This window comes from Rhagoletis zephyria, unplaced genomic scaffold, assembly GCF_001687245.7.
Source record: "Rhagoletis zephyria isolate East Lansing unplaced genomic scaffold, Rhagoletis_zephyria_1.1 Rzeph_scaffold_07025, whole genome shotgun sequence".
Lineage (NCBI taxonomy): Eukaryota > Metazoa > Arthropoda > Insecta > Diptera > Tephritidae > Rhagoletis > Rhagoletis zephyria.
The window spans coordinates 1-12,212 of NW_016164108.1; the positions used below are offsets into that span (position 1 = coordinate 1).

General features: G+C 34.4%; 1 protein-coding gene across 1 annotated transcript; it reads right to left on the reverse strand.

Moving 5' to 3' along the window:
* Window positions 1–7,010: 7,010 nt before the first annotated feature.
* Window positions 7,011–10,540, reverse strand: apt (apontic). The gene is made up of 4 exons (XM_017629727.1): window positions 10,440–10,540; window positions 8,964–9,224; window positions 8,396–8,642; window positions 7,011–8,234 (listed from the first exon to the last, which is right to left on the reverse strand). The coding sequence occupies exons 1-4, from the start codon at window positions 10,504–10,506 to the stop codon at window positions 7,412–7,414; spliced, it is 1,398 nt and encodes a 465-aa protein (XP_017485216.1). The 5' UTR covers window positions 10,507–10,540; the 3' UTR covers window positions 7,011–7,411.
* Between the last annotated feature and the right edge of the window lie 1,672 nt (window positions 10,541–12,212).

The following is a 12,212-nucleotide window of genomic DNA, read 5'->3' on the forward strand; positions in this document are numbered from 1 at the left end:
TAGAAATCACATACATGAAACGTTGAACTTATATACATACATACATACAAATAAACTTATGCATATCTTGCTAAAAATAGCGTTCATGTGGACTAATTTGTGAAATCTTAACATTTGCAGCAAAGAGAACAACTCAAACTCTTGAAGAACGATCAAATCCACCAAGCTGAATTCCATGCTCAACAAATCAAAGAGCATGAAAAAGCCATCCAACGTCATAAGGAATTCCTTGCAAACATTAAGAAGTAAAGCAGACAACCCCAACTTGCAAAGGTTGAGCGGGTCATTCAATGATAGCAACAAGATGACACAGCGTTATAAATGCTGTAAAAGGCTTTTCAGAAATATTCTAAGATTTGATAAAAATTAATATTTTGCATTTTTTCAAGTATTTGGTTATTTTTTATTAATCTGTCTACACTTTTATATTAATAGAATGTGAAAGTTTTAAATGAATTACATGTACGTATTATAAATTCATGAATAAATAAAATAACGAAAAATAAATGTATGTTTGGGTTAATTTAGGAATCAAGTCCGTTTTATTTATTTTTTTTGCAACTATTCTATTTTGTCGCTAAGCGTACATTGTCTTCGGTTTTCCTGTCCTTATTGGTGCATCGTAAATAATAGGTCGCTCCCTTCTCGGTGGAGGCGCGCTAATACTTGGACGCACGGGGCGTGCGTCGCGTGAAGCTGTGGCGCCATTCAAGATGATGGCAGCAATTATCAGCAGTATACCAAAAAGTGCAACAACTTTCATTTTTATAATTTTTGTGTAATTTTGAATATAATAAAAAATTATTTATTGGTTTTTTACGCGTTTTTTACGAGCTTGTGTGCTATTTTAAAGCTGGGAAGTGTTTGTTTTAACTGATAGCGTTTTAGCAAGCTTTTATACTATGCCCTGAGCATCTCTATCTCGTATGTGGTGGGAATCACCAACAAGCTGTGAAATGTTTTTCTTTATTTTGTATGCTGATAAGGTCAGTTGACTTAAGTTTTGGAAATCACCATCTCGGGAACATGTACATACATATATGTATGTATATACATATGTATATCGATGAAGTAAGTTCAAATAATTGAATTAAGGTTTATTTTTGTTAAATTAATTTCTGGTGCTTTACATACTAGTTCACTCACTTACAAAGCTTTTACTTGGCATTTTTGAAACGTTTAAGCGTAAAAACATGCCTATAAATTTTAATAATTGCTGGAAACTCTTCAGCTCACATCAAAATTTTGATGTTTTCTTTTTAATAAACATCAACAATAGAAAATTTCTGTAAAAATATCGATAAAAGTGTCTGCTAACTTCCTAAATAATTTCTTTCTAATTTGGCAAGATTGAGAAAAAACCAAACTTTCCATAAATTATGCTTCATGCCCAGTGTGGTAGAGTCTTGAAATTGAGGGGCAGAATCGGCATATTAAAAACCATAAAGTAAGTTGTATTCAATGTCCAATAAATACTTATATCTTTCTATTTAAAATATTTTCATAATCACCAGACGTCAAGTCGACTTTTGGGATAAAGAAAAAGCGGAAGAAGATATCTACCACATGAAGGAGGTACAAATACATATGTATGTACATATCAATGGTCCTCTGCAATAACCACATAACTCAAAATTTCATATGTATGTATATTTAAAATATACATATGTACATATGTATAACGGATTAGGTTGAAAAATCATATTTTTCTGTGGATAATCGACATTTGTTTACTTTTTTACCAATACGAATTGCGTCATTACGTTCCAAAAAACGCGAACTTTATTTTCTCTACTAAATTTTTTTATAATTTGAGTTGTCTCGTTATTGCAGGGGACCATAGGTATGTATGTATATACGCAGAATTTCACGTTCAATTTCTATTAATCCCTTTTTATATATTGTTAGACAAGAGAAAAGCTTCGAGCGTTACGTAAAAGCATGTTGGAAATAGAAAGTAAGCTCGATGCTAGTATCAAAGCCCTGGAAAAGTCTAGTGAAGTGACAAACAAACTTAAGGGCAAGAAGAAAGATCCTAAAAATTGATTAAACTGGTGCAAATTCAATGTGGCGCGGAACTGACTTACGTTGAGGAAATATGAAGGAAAGCAGTAATCAAGGATGAATTTGCACAACGATTTGGAAAATATTACATAAATTTGGTTCCATACTTTAATACATCGGGAAATCTTAAAGCGAGAAACAAAAAAAATGTTGAAGAATATTCTATTTATTGGGTGCAGGATCTCGCAAAAATGGAAATTAAAAATCTACGCTGTGAAATAGAGCTGCCCGGAAGTACAATCGCTTACACGGTTGTATTGGCTTTGGAAAAAAATGTAATTGCTTTTCAATAATATTGACAGCGAAAAGTTGAAAATGCAAGAAATCAGTAATTTGTCTTGTATAAGCCCTCGATATGTAGCCATAGGTTTCTGCTGAAATAGGAATAAGTAAGGCGTTTTAAAATGTTTGTTTGTCGTTTTCTACGTTTGCATGGAATTACGCTAATGCAGAAGTAAATGCGTGCTTGAATAGAAGCAGCTGCATATGGCATTCTAGAAATTCAAAATGGTGGATCCTTATTGGAGCTGTCTATATCATGAAAATGTTAAAACAGGATGTACATGGCGTATGAGTAACATTCTCATCTTGTCTGAGTAACTCATACGCCATGTACATATCGTTACCTTAATTCAAGAGGGCCCGAACCAACATTTACACCTTTAATAAAAGTTGTAAAGTGTTAGTACCAAAAACAACGGAGTTTCATGCCACTTTTTAAAAAGTCCTACCACCACAGGTAGTAGCATAAGAGCGAAAACAACATTTGCGTTTATTTTGTTGTTGCTTCTGGTATCAAAAGTGTCAAAAACGAGAAAAAATTTGATTTCTTGATTTCAAATTCGTCAATTTTTTACAATCGTTCTACAAATTTTATGATTTTGGTTTACATGTTTATTTAGATAGTAAGTTATATTTTCATAAAAAAATAATAATTATTTTCCACTTTTTCTTCTTGTTTTGTTTTAAATAAAACTGTATTAGGCCTTTTTATTCTAAAAAAAAATTGTATGTTCGAATTCGATGCTTTAGAAATGTCTCGATTTTTCGCAACAGAAATCTGGTCACCGGGGATATAGTACATATGTATTGCAAATATGTCCATAAAAAGACTGCAATTTTACTTCGAAATACAACGGATAATGGCATATGTACTTACTTTTATGGAATTTCTCACCACTACCACAAAACTGAAAATTGATCTGTAGGTATGTACTATGTTGCGTTAACATTATTAAATGTTTTGATTTAATGAATTCAACAAACCATAAACAAAACAATTAATTTAAAGGCAGTGAAGTAAGAAAAGTCCATTCCTTTTCTATGTTTGGCCAACACAGTTTTTCATTACCTTTCGGCACTGCACTTCTGGGTAGTGTGGTCTGGTTCTGGCTAATGCTAATATCCGTGGTGGCAAAATGTTGAGAACATACATACGGATATTTTAGAAGGCTTTTCTTGCCCACGGCGCAGGCATCAAACCATTTTTGTCTCACAAAAAGAAGCGCTGGAAATTCTAAAAATTTTATACCGCCTTTCTTGCAGTGGTATTTTGTACTTTTCGAAATGCGCAACTGATTATTCTTTTTATTCAAAAAAAATAAAAAAATTTTTTTTTGCTTTGTCGATTAAATTCTTTTAAGAAGCAAATTTATTATAACTTTCAATCTGGTTTAGCTAGATTTTGTTGAAAATGTCATAATCCCAGCAAAACTCAAATGGCTAACATGGCTGCTCATGTCATTAAGTGAAACTACCTTCTTTTTTCTACCATGCATGCAAATAGATTTTAAACACTTAGAATTTTTGTGATAAAAAATTTCGAATATTTGACATTTTCGAGACCAAATAATTTGAAAAAAATAAGTTGCTTTACTGATACTATCTGTTCAATGTGCATTAGCCCTACCTGTTTTAAAACCGACTTAAAAAAAAGGAGAAGGTTATCAATTTGTCGAAATATTTTTTTTTGTGTATGTAACCGCATAACTTTGGACAACGTCAATCGATTTCGATAATTCTTTTATAATTTTGTTTAGATCCGATAATTTGATCATTAATAAATTAACGGTACTTAAAAATTTGTATACTAATGAGAATTAAAGTCGGTTGTGTTTTTTGCTTAACAATTACTTGTTGATACTCTTTTTATAATGGTTTTTCCTGTAAAATAAAATAAAAATTGTTGGTTAGGGCCTTTGTGAATTAAGGTAACGATATGTATGCACGTACATATCGACACCTGAGTGTAATATCGGCCTATCTCGGCAACCTCTGAATACTTTTGAGTATAAGTGGAATGGAGTAATTTCCAGCGATAGTTTGAGGAGCACGGAGTATTCTCTTCGATATTTTTCATAGTTTCGTTCCTCAACTTTTCTGGATAAAACCTGTAAAACTGTCAAAAAGCAAAATTGCTCTCACAGAAAGAGAGAAAAGCAAAAAAGTACGGGAACGCTTTTCGAATAAAAACTGGTAAAACTGTCAAATACACCGTGGGCGCCATTTTTTGTTTACATAGCAGTTTCTTTTATTTTCCGATCTGCTAAATGCTTGATATTTCTTCGCTGCGATATATTTAAGAAGGTGAAATGAATGCAGATGCACTTTTTTTATTATTTAACTTTCAAATCATTTGAACAGCTGATGGTTTGACACTTTACCAGATTTTACCACAAAAATTCTTCGGGTAAAATCTTGCAACTTCTGACAAAGGGAGGAGGGAGATTTTGCCCCTCCCCATTTTTCCCCTACTTTGCAACTTCTTGCGAGTTAGGGAACGCAACTAATGTATACTAAAACCCGACATAACCTAACATAACCATACAAAGTAAATAAACACTCTTTTTGTAGTTAATTTCAAATTGATAAAATTTGATTTTATTTGTGATATATGTATGTATAATAGCATAGCTGTATAACTAATTTTTATTCAAAAATACTTATATACTTATATAGTAATCAAACAATTAATGCAATGGGTGCAACTCGCAAATACACTCCGCACTAATGTTTTTACTTACTCACACATAGTACTTCACTTATTTGCAAGTGTGTATTATTGTAACGAGTTTTCACTATTTATTTATGTATGTGTACATTTATTTACAGTCTACTGCACACTGTGAAGTGGGTATTGTTTCAACACAATTTTTTTTTTTTAAGTATTTCAAGTGATTTTATTTAAGTAATTTTCCAACTTCTCTAAACAAATTAAAAGCAAAATATATGCGTTTTTTTCTGTTTCTATGGCAAAACGAGCTTTAACTAAATTTAAAAATAATACGTTTTCACAGAAATTTGAGAAACATTAAATGAATAAAACCAGAAAAATTCAATATTAAACAAAAAAAAATTATCAAAACACAAAAAATTAGTAAAAATAAATAATAAAAATAATAGTACACAACTAATAACCAAAGCAAACATTAAAAAACATAAGTGTATAATGGGCGTGTTTTTTTTTAGACGCATCTACATCTGCGTTCAACGTGTAAACCAAACAAGCATCGGTTATATAAATTTTAAGCGCAGATACGTACGCGTGTAAAAAAAAACACGCCTAATATGTATTAAAAGAATTATTGAAAGCTTCACGCTTTAATACATACTTCTAATAATTTAATTTTCTTATGGATTAAAGTAAAAGTTTTGTTCTTCTTCATTTTCAGAGAGGTTAACCTTAAGTTTGCAATATTACTTAAACTTAAATTTAATAAAGAAAAGATACTACAATACTCCAGTGAATACTTTTGCGCCTTTTAAGTGCTTATTTGTTTAAAATATTTACTTTCAATAAAATTAAGTAATTAATTCACTTTTACATATACAAAATAACTATATATTTGCTTATTTTTAAAGTTATCTTCATTTTGTGATTTGCGCTTTGTAACGATTGTATATAAAATTTGCATTTTCACTGTTTATGTGCAAGTTTTTTTTTTTTTTGTATTTCATTTTATTGTTTATGAAACATTTCTTTACACTATGAATTTAATATATGTACATGTATTGCTACACAAGTGTTATAAGTACAAAAATATTTCAATTTTACACATTTATTACTTTTAGTGTTGATTTTTATTCTGTTAATTTCTATAATATTGTTCTTCCAGAACAGACTGTTGCTTTCCATATACATATGTAGTTAACGTGAACTAGATTCATCGGAGAACAAATTGTTGTAATTTTTATTCAACACCGTTTTTTAGATTTAGAAAAAAAAACAATCAAGGTTAAACAATTTTTGAGTTTTTGGCACCTCAGAAATGTTGAGTGTGTATTTAGAATATTTTCTTTTTGTTTCAATGGCCCATAAAATTGGCCCAAAATTTTGGAACTTCTTCGTGCTTTTCTCATAATTTAATTTACAAAGAACGGCTTTCGGTTTGCCGTTAATGGCTTGCGAGCTTAAGCTATCTAAGCGCAGCTGTTTGCCGCCCACACTCCGAATTCAACTAGCTTACTACTAAGTTAAAATTAAAGCAATTCTGTGGAGCCTATCAGCGTTTAAAAATCAAGCATTGCTTGGTTGCAAAATTTAGGTTTATTTAGTTAAGCATCCCTAAAAATAAGCAACATACAAAGGTATGTGCATACCTATGTATGTATGTAATATACATATATAGGGCGAACTTTTTGTACATTCCGAAACGATTTTACCAAACTGAATTTATTTTTAACCAATAACAAGTTTATTTTTAAAGTTTGTTAGCTAATTTCAACTGTTTATATTTCTTACTATGCAACATGGTTGTGACCACTGAGGTAGGGCTATTGTGTTAACTATTGCATACCTAAAGGATTGTTTTATTTTTTAATACATTTTCTATCACTCTGTTATAACTACTTTGTAAATACTGTCTTGGCGAAAATTATTTCAAAAATTAAGTTAAATTACTTTTTTTTTTATTTATTAACTTCATATTCCATATTTCTTTGTATTCTTTAAAATTTGTGACATCAAACACAGTAACAATCAAAAGAAGAGCAACTATTTCTAATAACAGTAAATTAGGTTTGTATTGAACTGACGCTAACAGGAATGTTGTTTCTATTCAAAAAAAAAGAGCAAACAAAACTATAATAATTCTTCAAACGTTTGATAAATAAAAAGTAATATGTAGCTACATATGTATGTAGGTATGTACGAAAACACGAGCGGTTGCCACTTGAAGCGCTTATCTCCGCGCCACGTTGCTGCCTTTTTCCGCTTACATCCCATTCCCAACGCCGAAAAGCACGCCAGCAGCGCTTCCATGCAAGCAACTCTCGTAAATACTACTTCCTCCACTTCCACTTCCGCTTCCACACGCGTCTACTCCTCCCACTTATCCATCCGCCGCACTTAGCTCGTCAGACGCTTGCTGGCCAACTCCTGCAGCTTCTGCAGCGCCAATGTCTTATTGATCTCGACAAGATCGCGACTATATTTGGCCGCTTGCAGTTGCACTTCGAGTATTTTCATGCGCATCAAATGCTCTTTGCTCTGCATATCCATGAAGGCGCGCATCTCAGGCGTGCTACTAGGCGCAATACCCAACGCACTGCCGCCCAGCTGTGAGGTTGCTGTGTTGGCTATGGCAGCGGCAGCGGCGCCATTCATTGACAAATCATGCAACACCTCTTCGCCATTACCGCTGCCACTCGAGCTGCGCGGACGCTTAACCAGTGGCTGGTCGTTGCTGCTTGGTGTTGTCATTTGCTGTTGTTGCTGATGCTGTTGGCTATGTTGCTGCGCGGCGGCGGCAGCGAAATTATTCTGTAAGGCAGCTGCAGCGGCGGCGGCTGCCGAGGGAAATTGCCCGGTACGTAACGCATTCAACGCTTCCAATGTGGCGGAGATGTTGCTCATGTTGAAGGCAGGCTGGAAGGCGCCCATGTCGCCGGCGCTGCCACCGATCGCTGCACCACCGCCACTTGCACCGTTCTGTGTGAGAAAGCTGGAGTTGGTGAGTTCACTGGCCGTCGCCAAATTACCAGCTGGACTGTGTAGGCTGGCGCGTTCGAGATCGTGTGCGCCCAGGCGGCTGAGGTTCGGCGAAGAGGAGGAGGGACGGCGTTCACCGGCCGCCAGTGATTCATGGTGATTGTTGACGGTGTCGTTGAAGGTCTCATTGGTTTCCTCTTTGATGTCGACATCGCAGAGCTCCTGTGGTGGGGTGCGACTGCTGTAAAGGGAGAGAGAAAACATACCGTAAGTGCGAAGCGATTCCGCGGAAAAAGATAAAGAAAATTTAGGAAACTTTGCACAACTCCCCTTTTCATTATTTATGAATTATTATTATTTTTTAAAAGCTGTTTCCGAAAATTCAATTAACCCTCCACTTACTCATCCATATCGTGATCATCCTCGCCATTTTGTTCATCTTCGCGATATTCGTAATCCTCTTCAAGCGCCAACGGTATCTTTGAGTAGTCAATTCCATCCAAAGCTTCTGATTTGCAAGCTTTCTTGGCCTCCTGCATGAATTCCCAAACTTCGAATGTGAATGGCGATGGCTTCTTGCGATCAGCGACCTCTGCACCAAATCTGGCCAAACGATTATTATAGTCTAAAATTTCGTTACGCGTGCAAGCTGGAAGTCAAAAAAGTGCCGTTTTATAATTTGAGCGTAAAAATTGTATCGAAACTTAATTCATTTAAAACAAATGCTAATACTATTTATTTTGAGTGTGCAGCCAGATTAGGCCACAAATCGACAAATCCATAAGCGAAAACTACTTTAAAAATTGACGCCCCAAAAATCCACTGTAGTTTTTTTGAGTTTGAAATAAAATATTTGTTTGCTTTTAAAATTTTTTTAAATTACTATCTAACAACTAAGGTGTAAGTATTCCATTAAACCGAAGAGAGCTCATTAATTTATAAATTTCTTTAAAATCCAATTCTCATTTACCTTTCATGCGCCGCCATTGCTCCTTCAAGCGATTACAGGTGCGATCTGTACCAAATTGACTTGAGAATTTCTGATGTATTATCTTCCAGGCTTTATTCTTTACCGCCGTCAACCCCGCATCGAGTCTTTTGTTTTCGATAATCCGCATGTCCTTGCGACACAAGTCAAGCAAGAACTTCTTCTCCTGATGATTCCAGTTTTGTGTGCGCTCACGCTTTTTGTACATATTCATGGCAGGACTGTTCATGTATTGCTGCATTTCTGTTAAGAGGAATAGGAAACATATTTTTACTAGAAATTATAAAATTTATAGAAAAGCCTAAGAGAAGAGAATGTAGAGGAACATTCCGGAGTCAGCCGGTGTTCGTACCAGTTTTCCGAATTTTGGCTCAACTCTGTTTAGATCGCAAACATATACCTTGAAGTACCTACAGCAGAGTTACACCGCACGCTTCTGCTTTGGGTCTGACATTCTTGCAACCCCCGGCCAACAACCTACTTGTGCTGCGTATGCCAGAGGCGCTGCATAGCAACTCCACTTTGGCTAGATGCAATTTCCAGAACGGATGCAGCCACCAAAGACATTTTCTGGCCTTAGATTACAAAGGTATTATTCCCGTAATGCTTATGCTGTATGACACTTAGGACTCCCACGGTCCACCATAGAAATTCCCCAAAGAGTTTTAAAGAATTCAGCTACAGTTCTTGGCCGGAACCGGTAGACCCGACTGTAGTGGAAAGACCTCCACACCGTGCAACACGCCGTTGAACCAAGCACCTGACTTGCACAGCACCTCCTAGTGAACACAGCGCCTACCTTCTGTCTTTTTCAGAACTCTACGTCCGCATTCGTCGACTCAGACCGCAAGCAGCAAGCGCAACATTGCCCTAACGCCCCACATAGCGGTCAGACTCCGAAGACACACATGAGACTTTGGTTGCTTAGCTGCAACGGACTTCAGAATAAGATAGAGGAAATAACCGTATTCATGTATGTGTATTGACTGCTTCGCTGCAAGAAATTCACAGCAACTCCCCTTTACCTAAATAACTTTAAACGAGTGTGATAGGAAGGGATCTGAGATATTATTCTATCTTCACAAGTTGAGAAGCTCACTAGAGCAGGCAGCAACGGAAGGTGGACTAATCTGCACACCTGCGCTGTATCACCTTGGCTACGGTTTGATGAACAAAGAAAACGGAGTGTACTAAGGCTCTCAAAACCAAACGTTAGGTTATGAGGGACCAGAGAAAACGCGTCAAAATTCTGGCGGACCACTGCTGCGGGAGTTTTGACAGATTGAGGAAAACTCCACTAGAGGGTCTGCTATGATTCGCTAGGAAATCTGTATGGTTTTAACACATGTAGAGATTGGCATGGGGAAATCTTTTTCTGGGCATCACAAGTCTACGAGTGTACTATTTTTCAGAGCTGCCCGCGCAACCCAACCTAACATAGGACTATTCAATACTTACCTCCTTTTATATCGACTCCTTCCAACAAATTGTGATTACTATTCTGCCAATTGACGGCGATTTTCATAAAAGCCTCCAAATCGGTGGCTGAATATTGTTTATTAACCTGAAAAGAAAACAAAATATTGTTAGTGAAATGTATTTATTTCATTTGATAAGAGATAAACTTTAAAATATTTTAACGAAAATTTTAGGAGGCAACTGGCTCATATGAGGAAAATTTTTTTTTTCGTGAAATTGCTATAGAATCGTTAACAATTTATATTTTGTGATGAGAGAAGAATATTTCCCTTCCGAAATCTTCAAAAAATAAAATTATGGCGCATTTTTATTTTTAAAATTTTACTAAGTATTGGGCAAAAAATGTAGCATCTCCTTTATGTACATATATACCTTCATATGTAGCTAGCCCATACATATGTAATTTTAAGTAATATGCATTTATTTAAGAATTCAAAGCCTGTCACATCATAAAATCTTAATGATTATTTAGGTGCACAAAATCGAGCCAATGAACTCGTTTTTGTCAATCAGAAATTAAGAAAAAAAAGAATAATTATAAAAAAAAAAAAAACAATGAACTAATGCAAATAAGCAAATAAATTCTTCTTGAATTTCTAAAACATGCCATTTTGATAAAACAAGCATGAAAAACTCCATCTTCCAAACAAATTTATTCATATAATTTTTAACTGCGTGCTGATTTTTTGAGATATTTTTTTGTAAGTATACATGCACGTAAATACAAATGTATGTACATTAGAGGGCATCACTCTCCATACACAAAAAAAAATGGTACTATTTTTGCAACGGAAATATAAAATTTAATATATCTTAAAATTTTCGACAAAATATTTCGGAAGAATATTAAGAATTAAGTGAGCTGGACTTATTTGAAAAAAAACATCCAAAAACCGAGTTTTTTATAAACGAAGTTAGTTTTTAAAAAATTTTTTCTAAAAAATTACCTCAGATTAGAAGGTTTAAGCTTAAAAGGTCTGCTAAAAAGCTTCCAAAAATTTATTAGCGGAATCAAATTTATAGATTTATAAAGGTATTTTCAAATCGGTTCAGCTCACGTAAACTTTTCCAAAATATTATGGCGGAAAGTCTTAGAATAAAATGAATTTAAAAATTCCCGTGAAAAAATCCGCAACTTTTTTGGTGGCGCACCCTAATGTACATTTGTTCGTGCATATTTGATAACCAATTAAATGGCATCGATCGTACAACAACAAACGTACAGCATCTCATAAATAAAACAGCGACCAGACCAGTTCGTTCGTTAGAATCATTCTAAGTGCTATTAAAAAAAAAGACTCGAAGCTGATTGGTTAGTTTGTTTAAGCGATTGAATTTATTTACGCGTATTTATTATTAGTAATTACACATATGTAGTAGCACGCATACATAGACACACTTGAGTCAGTTTTAAAAGTAGATATTTCGACAAAGCGGCCATTTTGTTTATATCAACGAATAGAAATGTGATTAATAAATACATATGTACATACATACATACATATGTATGCACTCAAATGCGAATTGACCATTTTTAACAGCTTCCATTAGTAGAAGGCTTTCAGATGAATATTTCATAGCGCGCTGCTAGCATTAAAAAAAAAAAAAACAACATGAATGAGAAATCTTAGTGAAAGCAATGCAAAGAGTAATTATGTTGTATCTATGTTTGTAAATATGTATGTTTTGTAGAAATACGAAATAGAACACTTGAAAGTAATAAAATAATTCAAAATAAATAATGCATGTCAT